Source organism: Puntigrus tetrazona, chromosome 1 (assembly GCF_018831695.1).
Source record: "Puntigrus tetrazona isolate hp1 chromosome 1, ASM1883169v1, whole genome shotgun sequence".
In the NCBI taxonomy this organism is placed as follows: Eukaryota; Metazoa; Chordata; class Actinopteri; order Cypriniformes; family Cyprinidae; genus Puntigrus; species Puntigrus tetrazona.
The window spans coordinates 17,836,752-17,855,424 of NC_056699.1; the positions used below are offsets into that span (position 1 = coordinate 17,836,752).

Below are 18,673 nucleotides of genomic sequence, written 5' to 3' on the forward strand. Positions count from 1 at the left end.
TGCACACCAAAATGCTGCTAACTACCGAAATCATCTCATGGCATCAAATCAATAACACGGCAATGCCAGAGTATTACATTTTTTAAGTGATGCCACAACATTTCCAGAATATTTGTTTATTTGTTGGGTTTCACTTTATTATACAGTACATGTATATACAGTGTATCTACCTAAGAAACTACTGGTAAAGTAACTACAAGGGGTAGGCTCAGGGTAATTATCTAGTTTTTACCTAGTTTTTGTAATTACTAAAATAAGAACAAAGTATATATATATATATGAGTAACAGCTATGTACATGAGTGAAATAAAGTTCTACCAATGTTTGCAGTTTCTATGACTGTATTACATCTGCTTCTTTTGCATGAGATGAGAACACATTTTTATATTTTTTGGGGTCAATAAAGAGTAAGATGATGTGCAATACATTTCCTCCTCCTCTACCATATAGTGCATACTACAGCTGGATGCAATTAAATCCACACTTTTCTGTTGCGTATCACATATGAACAGGTGTCTACCTGCTGGGGGAAATCAGGTAATTGGACAAAAATATGGCGCTGGGTTATGTTTAAAGGAAAACTGTTTAATGTGTATATGACTACAGTTGTTATCAGCTTTTTGAGAAAATGAGTCAATGAGTCACGATCAATGAGTTCCTGTCTTTGTCAATGAAAGGTGTGAGAAAGACAAATTAATATAATGTTCCAAATTTGTCAGAGCACTTGAGGGTAGCACCATACCAATATTTTTTTTGGAAAGGTTCATTTAAATGCGCATTTATTAAAAAATACATATATAAATATCTGTTATTATAGGCACAAGGGTGAACAGATAAAAATAGTAACTCCAGTGTATGAACTCTTAATAATAATAAAAAAAAAAAAATCATGTCAAAAGGAGGATCCACTTTTTCAGTTGTACATGAATACTTGAGTGCATTGAGAACTTTCGGACAGAAAATAATTTTCAGATTACTGATTAGAGGTTGCAAAAAAAGAAATATTAAGGGTAATTAATTTATATTTTTATATATTATTCAGGTTAGCATTAATCTTTTATTTGTTTATACAAATTTAATTGTCTAATTTTTTTCACTATCATCGTGACAATATATATCATGGTGTGGATATAAGTGTCATTCCACATAGATAGCTGAATTGTTAATATATGTGGTATAATAGTATGTGTTATTCACAACTTATTGACATGCTAAAGTGAGAAAGAAACATGAATGAGAAAACAAAGCATGTGGATGTGCTTGATGTAAACATTATTAAGCCTAATATACATTCTGCTGTCTGCTCTTGTCTGAATAACTTTTTTTAGCTTTAACAAGATTCAGTCTAGATTTCACAGTGAAGGCTGTGCAGTGCTTTATTTTTAGATTTGATTATTCAAGTTCTGTAGTATTTCTTAACATTGCAATGCTACTGTTAAAACCAGCGTATCTGAAAAACTCTACTTTCATTTGTAATTTGCTTCTTTGTTCTTATTTTTAGTAATAGAGAAATTAACCAAAAAAACAAACAAAAACACTATATTGGGATTTAAACTGTTATCGTGAAAAAACATTATTAAAGGGATACTCCATCTCAGATTGAAAATTGTGTCATTAATCCCTTACCCCCATTATTTCAAACTCATAAAAGATTTGTTTGTCTTTGGAACACAATTTAAGATATTTTAGAAGAAAACCGGGAGGCTTGTGACTGTCCCAGTCATTAGAATCCTCATACTCAGAATATCAATCAATCACTTTTATCAATACAGATTGAACAGTATCAAATAGGAGAATATAATGATATGGATGTATAATGACGAGATTGAACAATTTCTTATTAAATGCAGAGACGGTCTCAAATCAATGATAATTGCTAGAAATGAATTGTCCCCAACTAAGCAAGCCAGAGGCGACTGGGCATACTCCATCTTCCATCAGTGGTTCAATCTAAATGTTATGAAGTGATGAGAATACTTTTTTGCATGCAAAGATAGTAAAAACAAAGATTTTATTCAATAATTTGTCTCCTTTGTGCCATTTTGGAGAATATCCACAGGAAGCAAACTGTGTGCGCTCTTCTGTCAACCGTGATACGCTTTCTATCCATTTTTACGCTTTGGTTTGAACAAAAAAAAACGTGTATTCTTGCGGCACAGCTGACACAGAGTGCGTTCAGTGCATATTCTCCAAAATGGCGCTAAAGTGATTGCAGAGAGGCACAGAGGAGACTAATTATTAAATGTATATATTTTTCTTGCGTATAAAAAGTATACTTGTTGCTTTATAACTTGAAGCATAGGTTCACCAATAATGGAAAATGGGGTACTCTGAGTAATCATCTAAAATGTGTTAAATTGTTACGAAGGCAAACAAAGCTTTTACGGGTTTGGAACGACACATGATTGATGACAATTTTCATCTTGGGGTGGAGTAACCCTTTAAAACCAAAACTTAGCGGTATTGCCCACACCTAAAATGTTTATTTAAACATTTTTAAAGGTTTAAGGTGAAAATTCGAGTTGTGACAGACTTGTTATCAAAACTATGAATATTGCACGCAGTTTCTCAGTTACTCTGGGCTCAAACGAACCGCATGTATAATAAAAGTAGTTCATAAAATTAGTAAAAAAATGCTGCTAAAAATAGCTTCCGACAGCGTGAAGCATGTCACACCACACGACGTGCCAGCTTGACAAAAGGATGTCATGTCAGCTACCTATAATTATATATATGTGACTGCATTCACCCACCAGTATTTCTACGTCAAACATCTCAGAGGCGCCTTATAAGAAGCTGCTGAAGGTTGGTGACAAAGACATGCGCCGCAAACTTCACCCTCATTTAGACAATAAAGGCATGAATCAACCATCGTTCCCACCGCATCCGTTTGGCATACTAAACAATCTGACAGCCTCGGAGCATTAGTCATTCAACACATGCAAACCCCACTTGTCACATGCACTTTGATGCACTGTACAGTAGCTTGAGAATATGAATTTGGAGGTGAGAGTGAGAGAGAGAAAGAGGGAGAAAGGAAACCGATGCACACAGAAGAGATGCAAATAGGGAAGAGGAGGGGGGAGCAGAGAAATCGGGGAGATAGAAAATTTGGATAGGATAGAAAAGAGAACAGTAAATTAGTCAGGCGGACTAGTTTATCTGCTTTTGTTTCATTTTTGGAAGGTTGCATTTTATTTTTAGAGCATAGAGCATTTTTAGATATTTAAAAATATAAATATATTAAACATTTATTTTTGTGTATATTGTATGTTAATTGTATATTGTGTTTTTTATTACACAAAAAAGTACGACTTTTGTGTAAAAAAGAGCCATGCATCGGAGGGGCAGATGCGCTGAACGAAAAGCTAAAGGTGAAGAGATACACAAAAAAAAGAGAGGGTGAGATGAAGGTGCAGGAGAAGGATAGAGAACGAGGTTGTCATTCCGCACTACGTCTCCTCTGGCCCGACAGAAAGGATGACCCGCTTAGACACGAGGTGAAGAGTTCAGCCGCTTCAAAGAAGTCCAGAGCAACCGCAGCCCACAAAGAGACAAGGGAGAGCTGATCCCAGACCAGCGGCCGAACAGCCTCTCAATAATTCAGCACATCATGATGCAACGCTCACCTCAGTTGGAGAGAGAAAGCAAGAGAGTGAATCAGTGCTCCACATGCCCCTGAAGAGGCTACTGGAGGGATGCTGGGTTGTGTGTGATGCAGGAAATGGTCAAATGGCTGTGCAGGCTTCACAGCGGTTTCATTTCACGGGGAGGAGTATCTGCACTCTAAATTGCTGAAAAGGCTGTGTTTTTGCAGTTGTAAAATACACATGGGGAAATCCTTTAAGCTGGGGATGGGCAAGGATGGTCTGCTATTCTACTTCGCCCAACAACCAAGCAACCGATTGTTTGGGAGTTTTCTTCAACAGGTACGGTGAATTGAGAAATGCAAGCTCTCAGAGAAGCTTAGTGTGATAGTTAGCCGTTTTGTAAGTTAAAACCTTCTTTAAAGGCACAGTTCAATCAAATATGAAAATTCTGTAATTGATTACTCATTCTCGCGTCGTTCCAAACTCGTCAGATCTTTGTTCTCTTGAAAAATCTTACATCTGAAAGCTTTCCTACCACGTTCAAGGCAAAAAAACATTTTGTGCGCAAAAATTGCATCTTGGTACTATCCTGGGCCTAGCATCCTTGCTGTCTATGGAGGATCAGAAACGGATTTAATCAAAAATATCTTCATTTGTATTCTGAAAATTAACTAAAGTTTATGTTTTTGGAACGACATGAGCTTGAGTAATCAAAGACATAAATTTAATTTTGGGTGAACTATCCCTTTAAGACACTGAAATCCATCTTTATTTACAGCATGAAATCCAACTTTTGTAAATTCACAATCAACAAATCCAAATTTTATCAAATTAATTACTGTCACTCTTAATATGTTCCTATAATTATGCATAATCCGTGGGTTCAGTTTTCCAGAGAACTATTACAGGCTAAATCTAGCCCATTGGTAAAGAATATCTGTCAGTTACTCTGTTGGGGGGTTATTAAACTGCATTCAAACTGTGCCGTTTCTTAATAATTACTGAACTATGAACACATGCAAATGAATGTCTTTGGCCACTTTGTCGCTTTTCTGATTTCCAAAGTTTCAATGATTTAACTCAGAACTATACAGGACTTCCATTGGAACATCAAGTCGAGAGGTTACGTTCTTAAGTATCACCATTCAGGTTATCAACAATGACCACTATCAACAGATTTCAGCATTGGTCAAATAGAACTCTTAAGTTGAAGCTGGAGGACTGTGAGTAACATACTTATGATGCCACATTCTGATTAATATCAATATTTCTGACAAATAATGCTGCTGCAAAAGACTCAAACCTTGACCTGCCCTTTTTTTTTAAGAGTCCTTAAAAAACCTGTACATTTTGCACTCCAATTTCAAAAAACAAATCCCTAAAAATACAAATATTTATTCTTTTAAACCAATGCGATCTTAAAACTTCACCCGTCTGTTCAAAAGTACTTGAACTTCACTGTCTGGTTTCATTATTGATATCATGGTCAAACAACAGGGCTGCATTCAGAGTTTATCAGGGAGTCAAAAACAGAGCAGCTCACAGCCTTTGAATGTAAACAATAATACCTCTCCTTTTTGCCGATTTTTTTTCAGTTTTGGCTGTTTATTGATATCGCACAGGAACAAATACACACACACACACACACACACACACACACACACACACACACACATTAGTGTGGTCAGGACATCACGTAATCTTATTTATGACCTGCTCTGCCAATGTAAAAATGTGGGATATGCATAAACAGATGCATTAATGTAAAATATACATTTTAAATATTTAACCACTGGACTAGTCAATAAGAGGTTTTTCATATTCGTTTCACTATACACACTTCCATTTCACCAGAAAAAAATATCACTGCTTTTCTTTTGAATTCCACTCTCTGTAAAAATGCATTTCTTTCGTATTAAGTTCTAAATTTCAAACTAATTCCAGCTCATTGGAGTATGATTCTAAGGTGGGATTTTTGAGGTCATGGCCACCCAGCAGCCTACCGCAGCGTTTCTGGCTGGCATGGCTCATGTTGTCTTACTGCTGAGCTCTGTGATGATGCCTCTAATTGGCTTTGGATATAATAAAAAAAAAGAACAAGAACCTGGCAGAGAAGAGGAAGAGATGACCAGGTCAAGAAACAATCCCCCTGAGAAAAAGCTGCAATTGGTTGTATCTCTGTCTGTATGGACAAATACAGGTTGCGCTGTGGAGGATGAGAGGATGGCATTCCTCTCTTAGGTCCTGTGTGCCCCCTGGTGCAGAGCCGCATCAGGGTCCATCTGTTGAAGCATCAGTGCGGAGGGACTACCATGGCAGTGGTAATTAGCCCCAGGATGCAAACAGCTACCATCAAACAGATGTGGGGGAAGTCGACACATTGTTAACTGGTTTGATGGGGGGAGTGGGTGCGGGAGGTGACCTACTTTAAATCGTGTGATGCAACACCTCAAAACGGGAAAGCTGCTATCCACACCATGAAACAAACTTACAAAACATTCTTACTGATGTCTTGTCGGAGCTTAAGACCAAATCACTGCAAGTTAACCAGACCCAGTGGTCAGGTTCATCATTTTTGGTATCTTTCACACAATGGGACCGTGAACTTGGGATCATTAATCACGTGGACGATCCCCCGGGAGACACCTGGGATGAGTGTCATGAAGGAACATGAGCAGATGCGCCTGTAGTTGTGTGGCAGAGAAGAACTACAGTGTGATGGAGAAATGTGAGTATACCGGTGGGTAGTGATTTTTTTTAAAGCTTTATCAAATGTAAAAGTTCTGTCATGAGACTACCTCAATTTATTATTTCACATATGTGACTATGGACCACAAAGCCAGTCATATGGGGCAATTTTTTGAAATTGAGATTTATACATCGCTTATAAAGCTGAATAGAAAAGCTTTCCATTGATGTATGGTTTGATAAGCTAAAACAATATTTGGCTGAGAAATTTCCCAATCAGAAAACATCAGAGCTGTTAATTATGTAATGCGATTGTATCTCTTCACCAGGCTTAAATTAAATAGCTTGATTCATATTGATTTTACAACATCCTTACGCCTTTTAGATTATCTGTTTGGTTACCCAAATTTTCAATGGAAACCTTTTAGATTTCATTAAAGATATCTTAATTTTTAAAGACAAATCAATGTTTTAGGTGTTTTGGAATGACGCAAGGGAAACAGAATTGACAGAATGTTTCGGTAAACCAACCACGAATAAATATAATGTGGTCACAATTTAAAACAAGATCATTTCATTTGTGAGAACAAGTTTTTACATTTTTGGCTACTATATCTTCCTCCTGTCATGTGCAGGCTTTGTAATTTGCAGGATTTCGACAGGATTTACTGACTGTTATGGCAGATTAACTGGAGACAACTGCATGAGAGAAGTTGGCTAAAATAAACACAAATCGAATTAAGGCATGTCTAAAATTAATTTTAGAATTTGAAATAATAGCACTAAAATTCCAAATTTAAAGGAATAGTTCAGCCTAGAATCTAAACTTTTCATTTACTCACCCTCACGTAGTTCCAAACCTGTATGAATTTCTTTGTATTGCTGAACACAAAGGAAGATATTTCGGAAAAAGTTACTAACATGGTTCATTATTGACTTCCATAGTAGGGAAAAAAACTCAGTTTGAGTCAATGGTGACCCAAAACCAATGTGTAGAAACTGGCTTCACATGGAGAACAACTTCTAAACATGAACTATTAATATAGATCATGAGAATGATGAATGCAAAGTTGCATTTCTCTTTCATCTGATATTCTGCATTGCCGCCTGTTGTTTTTTGAAAACAACGCAATGGTGAGCAAGTCAACTATAAACACGTAGCGTGAGCGCAGTGAGTTTGCGTGCCCAGCTTGCGAAGGTTCGCACGACAGTGCCAAACGACACCATAAACAACCACTACCCTACACAACCCACATTGCTTGTCATGTAAAGCAGTGTTAGATGGCCTTAAGAAGAACGAGGGGGTTGTCAAGACATCCTCGGTCAGCAGGGCAGTGTGCTTATGAGCATATGAGCCAGACGGAGACGACCTTCCCCCAAATGACCTCTCAAGACTGCACCACTGCATCACACACACAAGACCACAGACGATGTCATTGTTTCCATGGCATTGATCCCCAGCCTGCAGCTAGCAGAGCGCGGCTCTTTATATACACTTGGTTGCATGTCTGCACGCCGCGGTGGCCGCGCTGAGACGGATCTGCGAGGCCATGTCGTGTAAAACCGCTTCAGCTTGACAACAAACAGGCTAATTGGTCCCTGTTCCTGGCCTCTGGAGACGGAGAGAGAGAGAGAGAGAGGCTGAGGAAACACATCCTGGAGGTGGGGTGAGCGGGAAAGAGGCTCTCGCTTGTAGTAGCACATGGAGAGTTTTGCTGTGAGAAGTCACGGAGGCCTCTCATTGAGCTTTACGCACACACATAACGCTCAACGACAACGTGAGCGAAGCGTACTTAGTCCTTTTCTCACGTCTTACTACACTCCATACTCATAGACTTGGCTCTCTAGTTCATGCGCACACTTTCACTCCCTCTCTGGGGAAACGTGACCTGGGGCTGTGCAGTCAGGAAGCACACGTGTTAAAACCAGCTCTCTCTTGGTGCGGCTGAGTCACGCTGAAGTGTAAGGAATCATGGGGAGGGAGCAGCAGCAGCTGGTGTGTGGTGCCCGTCAAATACGCTGCTTTAGAGTGAATCACTCCCTATCATCCTCTGTAATGGACTACTCTAGATCTTGCTCTCCCTCTCTCGCTCTTTGACAAGTGATTTTCTCACACATTTTCTGTTTTTCTGTCTCTTTTATTATCTTGCAAGCATGTCTAAAAATCCCACCTCTGTGATCTCACAACTATTTTCTCAAGACCTGATGCATAAAGAACTGTAGTGTTATACACAAAAAAAGAAAGTACTTTATTTTACTGAATACAGCATTTTTTTTATTTTGTAAATGATTTAGAGCTGGGCAAAAAAGTTTACTCCAGCCGTCTACGTTCCAGTTCATTCACTGGGCGTGTACATTTTCGTCGGTAAGGACTGCGCACATTCGCTCACACTAACCCGATTTTTGTGTCTGCGCAGAGCACATGCACAAGGAGAATGTTGGCGAGGCAGGAAAATCCACCTAAGTGTCAAATACATCCGTGCTTGAATACACTTCAAGTCTGCGCAGACACAGTTGTGCGTGAGACTGCGTGGAACGCAGAAAAGGAAGTGTAACAGGGCCTCAAAGTTGTCCAACAATGTTTCGCTACTTTCCTATTAGCAAACAATCACCACAATTAGCACATGAAAAAGATTCAATCAACTCTAAATGGAAACTAAATTAAGTCCCGTCAAGTGTTTCTTGTAGTTTCACTTAGGCTTATGTCACAATAAGAGAGAAAAAGCAAGATTTCCAAATAGTTGTATCCCAGCCATATATTGTCAAACCAAACATTAAGTTTATTTATTTAGCTTTCAGCTGATGTATAAATCTCAATTTAGAAAAAAATAGTCTGTATTAGTCTGACACAGTGCTGATGTAAGTCTGGCTCACAACATTACGATGACCGACCACTTTCTTCCCATAATTTCCTACCCTCTCTCTACTGTCTTATCAATAAAGCATTTTTCCCACAAATAAAGTTGCATCTTTGTGTCGGTGAGTTCATTTCAACTGCATTTAAACACAAAAGTGTACACAAAGTGGATGTGACACAGAATACTTTTTAGACCTGAACTTTTCCAATCCCCTTGTATTGTAGAGTTCAAATAAAGATTGGACCAGCGGCCCAAAACAGCAATCAATGGGTTTATTTTGGCAGAGGACTGCCCAGGATAAAAAGCACATTGACTGAACAACATGAAAAGGAATTGACCCTTTTCCTTCTGCCCAGAACACATGAGTGAGTGGAATGGACAGCAGCGGGTCAGAGGGAGAGAGAGAAAGTGAAAAAAAAGAGGGAGTGAAATGGCAAAGAATGAAAGAATGACTAAATGTACAGACAAACACGAGCAAATCTAAACAGCTGCTGGATTTTGTGATGACCTTACAGCGTTTTACATAACTTTACATAATGTATAGACATATTTCTGATGTAAATATACAAACCTTAGCTTTTTTTTTAACCTTAGTAGCAGTGTTGCATTAAGGGTCTTCTAAATATGACCTTAGCAATACATCTGAAAAAAAAAGCGGAGAATGCGAAGCACACACATCCCTCTCACACACACACACCCACTCACTCAATCCTCTGGCCTTTGAGTTTCCTCAAAAGCATTCATGAATTCAAGCCTGAAAAGGCATACACATATATGAGTGCATGCACCAAAAAACATCTGCTGACCTGAGAGCTTCATAAGCAGTTCAGAGGCCACTTTGACGTTGATGTCCTGGCTGAGTAGGCTGCTCTTGCCCAACATCGGGCTCCCCTCCTCTCGCGGCTTGGTGGACCCCGGGGGTCCTTCTTGGCAGAAGGTATAGCTTGGTCCCCTCTGAGAGCTCAGGGGCTCTTCCGCCTGGGGCTCCTCCTTGACACAGAATGTACCCTTTAGGGTTTCCTTCTGGTTCGCTGCTGTGGGGTAAGAAAAAGACAAGCAAAAGTTTTAAGAAATATGTCCTGAAGCTCATGTTTTTATTGATGGCATGGTTTGTGGGTTTGTGACTATATTCCATGTCTTCGTTAGCTGCATGATAGAAATGTCCGAATAAAAATATGTGTTTTTCAGAAGAAATAAAACTATATGGTTTTGAATAATAGATAGTGACAGAAATGTCCTTTTTTGGGTGAGCTAAAACCTTTTAAAAAAAGGTATCCGAACATTATGGATTGTTAGTTTAGCTGAGTCTGCATCAATGCAGAATAAGATTTGCTTCTGTTAATGATTATTTGTCTAGCTTTGGCTCCATATTAAAAGAAAGGGAACCTTTTGAGTAGACAAGACAAATAGATGAGGAAACAATAAGCAAAATTGTCTTTGGTGGGCAAGATGAGCCTTCTGGAGCTTTTACAGACAGTTTTATGGAAAATATGGACAGTGTTGATTCTGAATCATCTAACAGTGCGAACATCTAAAAGTGTGTTTATGCTGACTATCTGTAATTACACAGAAAATGATTGATGATGATATAGTTCTGCCGAATTCAGATGAGAGTAAGAAACATTTCTTTTCTCACTCTATATGCTGTAAAAGTGGGCCATTTCTAATCAGGCTTCAATGAATAATTAATATTAAGACATGGAGCCCCTTCTTATTAGTGCCAGGAACAGAACACAGGCCACTGGTTCGACTTGACACACACGTGTTTGTTTTCTATACTGGTTGTGACTTTGTTTTTATATCTAATGATATTTTCAGAAAAAGTCAGTAAGATTTTAAATGTTTTTGAAGCAGTCTCTTATACTCGCCAATTTGTCATTTATTTGATCAAAATTAAAATAAAAACAGCAATATTGTAAAATGTAATGATCAATTAAATGCTGAAGTAAGTATTCATTTATTTCAAAATGTTTGAACAGTAGTGTACATAAGGTTAGGTTTGGGGGAAAATAATAAAAAATAAAATCCAAACATTTATCATACAAAACAAAGGTACAATCAAAGATTCAGATCAAAACAGTTTAAGTTTTAAAACAGTTTTAAGAGTCCAAAATGTACATGTCGATAATCCAGAAAGTGTTAATAATGCGCTATCAAAAGGTGAAATCAGACGGGAAGCCTTTTAGTTCTTTTGAATTTGCAATCTGACTAGGTGTGTGGATTCCCCTTTGTCTCGGTTTTAGTTTTTAATAAAATATGATTTAGTAAGTTCATTAAACGGTTCTCCTTGTGGATATTGTTGGCTGGTACCCACAATGCAGGTGATTTCAGGTTTTAATAACCATTTAGGAACATTTGTTTAATACAATGTAAGTAAAACTTGACATAGGCCCATAAACACACCTCTCATCGAACCATAGATGTTCTGTAAAAGCCAGACCTTCTTATCTTTGTTTACCAATGGGATATAACACACAAAGATTAATGATGTGAAACTGACATTTCCTGAACAATTCTTCCCAGTACCTCAAAGTGATAGTTCCATCAAAAATGAAATTGTTCTAAACCTCTAAGACATTTGTTCAGTATAATTACCACGTTCGAGTCCCAGAAAGGTAATGAGGACATCATTAAAATAGTCCATGTGACATCAGTGCTTCAACCTTAATATTATGAAGCTCTCTGGGATTTCATCAAAATATCTAAATATAAATAAAGGTCTTATGAGTTTCAGCGATTAAATGCTTAGTTCACTCAAAAATGAAAATTCTGTCATTAATTACTGACCCTCATGTCGTAAGACCTTGGTTCATCAAACTAATTAACTTTAAGACAAATTAAGATATTTTTGACGCATCCCGTGAGCACTCTGATCATCCCATAGACCGCAAGGATCCTAAAACAATCAAGGACCAGAAACTATATTTTAAAAAATTAAATAAGAAAATTGTAAAAAAAAAAAAAAAAAAAAAGTAAAACAAAATTCAAGAGACATCAGGGGATCAACTGTAATTGTAAAAAGCAATGTGAATATTATTTGTGCAAAAAAAAAAAAAGCAACAATTTGTAGTAAAATTTCAGGACCTTGATCTTGTAAAGATCTATGAAAGGTCAAGGAGATCACGAGATGCATCAAAAGTATCTTAATCAATGTTTTGAAGACAAACGGAAATCTTACAGGTTTGGAACAACATAAGGGTGAGCAATTAAAGACAGAACTTTAATTTTGGTTAACTAACCCTTTAATGACAGAATGGTCCCCTTTTGGGTGAACTGTTAATTACAAATCAAGCTTACAGTTCTGAATCAGAGTAAGAAGGCCGTTTTAAGAAAAGAAAGCATGTTTTTTTTTTACCTACTTGATCACACTTGTTCATTCTTAACCATGTAGGCAATGTTTTAAAATCTAAAAGTCATAACTCGATGTAACAATGAAAAGCTTGGTGAAGGGCCTGCATGAATAGACTTAGGTTTTGAAGGCTTAAAAAGTGAGCTCCAGACAGGGGGGCTCAGAGGAGTCTGTAACTGAAAAGGTGCACCTCTCTCGGATGAGGTCGGTGTGTGCGAAGAGTCTGGATGAATGGACTCATTTACAGTATTCTACTTAAAATCGCCCCTTTCTTACAAATGACTTCAAAACTGCCTCCATCCATACAACCAACAACTCCTGCTACTTCTTCGTCATTGCGACTTTAATTAACACTGTTATCAAAACTTCAAGATGAATTTTCACAGTTAACAGCATTGTATATCTAGCTAAGCTTTTAATATTGTTCATTTTAAACGTGCATTTACATTAATACCACTATACTTGTATTGCCTTGGCATTAATCAACTAGATGGAACCACAACCGTTACATTTGTTGTAGCTTTCGTAGAAGTTTACCCATTCATGTTGACTTCCGCTTCTGAAATCGCTGGAAATGCTACTTTGATTGGTCCCTACAATCCGTGAGGATGTTCGCTCTTTCATTAACACACGCTGTAGGCCTGCCTGCTTTGACACACATTCACAATGTCAAAACTGTTCTACCTATCTCTGATCTCCACAGCACACTTCTTCTCCTGTCCTGTCAATCTTTTCCACGCAAGCGCCTGCCCGTCCTCTTCCCTCCCTCCCTCTCTCTCTCTCTCCCTCTCTCACCGTTTTTCCTTTCATCTCTCTTACAGATCAGCAGTGATCACTCACTCCTCCTGTCTCTACCACACTCCCCTCAGCAGTCATCTGATCTCCCCACCACCCCAAACCCGAGTACATACACCATCCACAACGCCGCTGACTCTTCTCATCAATCTCCACAAGCTGACCACCGCCTCACTCCGATGACTCTGATTAATGGTGACGTGCGTCCGCTACAGCATCGAAGGTACAGTCGGGTTAGGGGACAGGACGCGGCTACGAGCTAAAGATCGTCGGGAGCCACTGGGAGAGTTTATGACCTTCACGTGGAGAGTGCAGGCGGCGGACGAGGTGGTGTATGTGGTGGCACCGGCTGGAAATGTCAGCAGTCAGATGTCAGCGGACGGACTTAGCGTGGTCCGGTCAGCACCTGGAAGGGCATTCTCTAATTAAGAGCGTGTCGGGTCGCGTGTCCTATCAGACAGGGACAGGGCGTAAGGCACGCGCACAAGCGCCCTCACTTTCGAAGACATGCAGAAAAGTACAAGCTGGAGACGTGTGCGCGGAGATACAAAGTCACACCACTCTGGTGACCTTTCGGTTTGCAGCTAAAAATAGAGCAAAATTTCCATTCGAATTCATGTTACAGAGAACGCTGAATAATTTATTAGCTTAATCCGCCAGCCAAGTTTGTTTTTTTTTTCTCATAAGGCATGAATGTCTCCAAAATACCAAAATTAAGCTCAACGAAAATGAGCACTTTCTGTTTACTGACTGTTTCATTAGACTTTCATAAAGGAGTAATCCCAAGTGCCTATCTTGATCTTTCAAATTCCGACCTGTCATCCATTCATCTTTGGCATGAATTTTTCTACTGTGGAGGTCTTATGTGCAAGCTGCCATCTTTCAAGCTTCATTCACACTGTCAGCGATCGGGATTGGCAAAAGCTTTTTTAAACAAACGGGTGTGACTCTTAAATTGTGCTGTTCGTGTAACAGCGCACAGAAGCAGCTCAAATACTGCCTGTATTAGCAAATAACTGAAGTCAAGACCCCGTGAATATGCCTGTAACCATAGCGACAGTGACTAAATGATGCATCGAAGATTTCAACTTTCATAAACCAGAAAGTCTTACAACTGCATCCAAGCGAGCCTCAAATTGTACTCCCAAACATGTATGACTTTGTTTCTTTTGCAGAAGGAACAACAAGACATTTCGAAGAATGTCTGCAACCAAATACTGAGACAAACCAAACACTGAGACATTTCTCAAAATACCATCATCTATGCTCCACAGAAGAAAGTAAGCCATAGAGGTTCGGAAAGACACGAAGGCGAGTAAATAACACACATATTCACATTCATGTCAATTGAATGCTGATTTCCATATCGCACTTCCTCCACTATTCTGTGGAGCAATTAGGGCTGGACAATAAATCCTGACATTTTTATTTGTTAGCTGACATTTAATGTTCTTAAATGGCATATAAAAAGGGTATTTTTCAGAGAAGCCATAATGTGGGCCAATTCAAAAATATGTAGGGCAATATAAAGTAAAAATCTGGTTAAAATAATCAAGCCATGTTTTCCAAGTTTTTCACAAAATAAGCTTGCATAAGAATCTCTGCATATTTATATCCACCAATATATCAATATTTATTAATAAACAGCAATATTAAAGGGATAATAGCTCAAAGACCAATTAGGGAGGAGAAGAAATATATTCTTGTAGATTCATAAAATTAAGTTTAAACCACTACTTTTCTGGACCTTGAATATGTCAGTTGCATTGCTGTCTATGAAGGGACAGAAAGCTCTCAGGTTACAACAAAAATATCTTCATTTGTCATCGAAAAAAGAACAAAGGGCTCACAGTTTTGGAACAACATAAAGGTGAGTAACTAATGACAGAATTACATTTTTTTTATTTTTGGGTGAACTATCCCTTCAAACTAAATAAAAATGGCTGATGATTCACTCAGATGCACCATACCAAAGAACCTATGAGCTCAACAAACTAAATAAAGACTATATTAAGGAATTTAGCATCTTTATGCAATCAAATTTGAATACTTTTTGAATATTTAAGTCACTTTGATTATTGAATACGGTTGTCTTTTTCATTTCACTAAAATGTGTGCTGAGCATAACCACATTTAGTGCTCAGAACAGCACTGACAATCATATTCGGCTTGTGTCTGAATGCAGCCTCTCTCTTTCTCTCTCTCTCTTGCTGTGACTGGAGTGAAGCCCCCGGTCAGTGTTACATCAACACTGGGGCTATCTCTGCTCTCGCCCGTGAGGCTGTCATCTGCCGTTGCTGTCACCTGGCCTTGTTTTTTTTTTTGCCTCCTCCTCTCTGTGGGCTGATTCGTTTCTCTGCTGGGCGCTTGTCCAGTACCCTGTCACCTCTCACTCTGTTGCGGCTGCCCACTATTGGACCACTTCATTAGCTTTCCACCTCTGTCATGCAGCTCTGCTCCCAGCTCTGACAATTGGTCAGCGCTCCCGCCGAGGATGGCTTAACGTGGCAGGTTAAGGGGGCAACAACAGCCAACAGTCTGCTACGGTAGGAAGGCTTTGCTACATGAAGCAGCAACGGTGCAGCTACACATCACTGGAAGCTAGATGCAGCAGGGGTCACTTACGAGCGCGAGCGCAGCACGGTGAACGTGGGAAATGGCTGACAAACCACCGTGCTGCAAGGACCATGAGGAACAAATGAAAGAAGAGCGCACGGAACAGTTGCGGATGGAGAAAACGCTCCAGCTTCTGTTTCGTTCCTTGGATTTGCAGATTTTAACACCTCCCACAATTGTACAAGGCAATTATTCGCCCCGTGACCAGAGTCACACCCAGTGTCACTTTCTCGGAGAGGAAGAGGCAACGTGTGAACTGTCATTATTGAATTAGGTCCAGCAAGCATGTGCACGAGCCTGCATTTCAAAGCGTTTCCCCAGCTTTCATCTTCAAATCAAAATGTGTATCGCAACTGGATGGCTGACAGTCGTGTCAGCGTGGAGGAAAATCAAAGCGGATTGGTCTGAAACTCAGAGGAGAACCAGGCAGTCCAAAGAAATGATAGGCCAATTATGTCAGAGGTCGGTGAGAGTTCACCTCATGTGCGTGAGTATGCGTGTGTTTTGCCTGGGGAACTCTAAAAGCAGTAGTCTGCTATTTTACACTTACGTCTCTAGTTCTTTAATTCCCTTCCTATTTTTCATTCTTTTGTTTCTCTCTCCGTTTCTCTTTCCCTCATGTACCCCAAGTGGGAGTATGACAACAACAGATAACACTCAAGACACCACTTAAGAAATTTGAAGGATGTACACTGCCACGTTTGCTGGTGAAAATAAGGTTGCAGCCATAGTAAAAGCAAAAGAAAAATTACACTTGCAAATCCCTAACTGGTATTGTATCAGTATGAATCATAAATGTACACTGTACAATTTCTGAGTAGGGCTGATTACTTAATTAATCAATTATTTGCATAAAAAAGGCACATATATACATATACACACTAACCCAATATACATCATGCCCAAACCAACTTTAAATAATGTACATACATTCATTTATGCTAAAAGTTAATAGTTTTAACTGTGTGCCTATACTTTTTGATAAAAGAATTGTAAGAGACACTTTCCTGATTCTGCAGCCCTCTCTGTCCTACTTTGCTTCCTGTCAACTTTTGTGCTCTATAGTTCCAATTAGGCAAAAATGCCAGAATTAAATATAAAAAAATCTATTATAAATAATAAAAAAACATGAAAGCACAAAGAAACATAGATACTTAAAGGGATAGTTCACCCCAAAAATGTAATTACTCAACATCATGTCATTCCAAAACCTTTAGACCTTTGTTTATCTTTATTCAGAAAACAAATCAAGATACTCCAAGATCTTTCTGACCCTGCATAGACAGCAATGCAACTGACATTGATGACAAGGCCTAGAAAGGTAGCAAGGACATTGTTAAAATAGTCCATCAATGGTTCAATTGTAATTTTATGCAGTTACGAAAATACTTTTTGTGTGTTTATTCAAATATGTATATGTAATATATGTAAAAAAAATAAAAATAAATAAATAATTTGTGTCCTGTGTCAGCAGCACTACACGCATACATTGTGTTACTCTTTACTATTCAATGTCCATTAATGACTGATATGGAAATTAATGAATAAAGTAGATATTTTGTGCACAAACTCTTCCTCTTTCATAAAATTATGATTGGATCACTGATGTCACACAGACTATTTTAACGATGTCCTTACTAAATTTCTGGGAATGTGTCAGATGCATTGCTGTCTATGGAGGGTCAGAAACCTCTCAGAATTTCATAAAAATATATATACAGGTTTGGAACTAATGTAATTGAAGATTTAGGCTCAGTGTTTTGTAGCATGAACATCTTGTTTTATGAGACTATGTCTCATGTTAAAAACTGTTCAGATGTCATTATTGATTAGTTGGATCTGTGTAATTAATGGTTAATTTATCGTTTTTGGGAAAAATATCCCTTTTCAGTACATGACACAGAAATTCACTTGAGGCCATGAATGCATATTTTCGAAAAAATGAAAATACTTTTGCAGCATTTGCGGATAAGAAATATATGAAGTTGTGTGCCAAGCAAATGCATTTTTCAACAGCACATAAGCTTATAAGTGCAATAGTGCAAGTTCTCTCGTGTTTTTGAGAAGTTGGGTCATGTGCATTTCCTGCAGTAGCTATGAGATAGAAATGCATATATCACAGTACAGTGATGTCAATCACAGATCCAACTAATCAATAATGACATCTGAACAGTTTTTAACATGAGACATAGTCTCATAAAACAAGATGTTCATGCTACAAAACACTGAGCCTAAGTCTTCAAATTAAAATGCATTATTAAAAGGCAGTGAACATGTTAGAAAAGAACTGCTCTGATAGCTGTAAAGCACTGCTATAAAGGGGATGACTTAAAAGATGCAACTTCTCAGAGACCGTTTCAGCATCCTGACAGTTTCAGCACACTAAAGCACAGCACCTGAGAAGTGGTGTCACTTAGATCATCGCTGCGCAAATTATTAAGGTAAAGCTGAAATTAAAAAAATATGTAAATGCATTCAAAAAACTAGCTGACTGTGGACTATCCTGATCCAGCTGTATCAAAAGGTTAGCTTCTGTAGTGGAGCATATCTCCTGCTTGGAACATCTTGCCTCAGTCTAGCAGGATATGTCTGCTAGGTATTAACTCCAGCCCGCATTGTTGAGGAGACTACCTAGCCCTTTGGGACTTAAACCCGATTGTTTGGGAGTCCAGAAACAGTGCCATGGGTGACAAGGGGGCGGCAGTGCTCTGAGCGTAGACTCTGCACGTTCCACCAAGACGAAGATGAAGTTAACTAAGCTGGAACAGTCCCTCTGC

At 38.6% G+C, this 18,673-nt stretch overlaps 1 protein-coding gene across 7 annotated transcripts in view; it reads right to left on the reverse strand.

Annotated features, from left to right (window-relative positions):
• The window catches only part of znf827 (zinc finger protein 827), a 68,959-nt gene that overhangs the window by 25,293 nt on the left and 24,993 nt on the right, over positions 1 to 18,673 (reverse strand). For 6 of the 7 annotated variants that reach the window (XR_006250498.1, XM_043235553.1, XM_043235547.1 and 3 more), the window contains exon 5: positions 9,943 to 10,170. Coding sequence is in view for 6 of the 7 variants with exons in the window: in XM_043235553.1 (XP_043091488.1) it covers positions 9,943 to 10,170 (228 nt within the window). In the remaining variant the exon portion in view is untranslated. The remainder of the gene's footprint in view (positions 1 to 9,942; positions 10,171 to 18,673) is intronic. The other variant, XM_043235539.1, reaches the window with a different exon arrangement.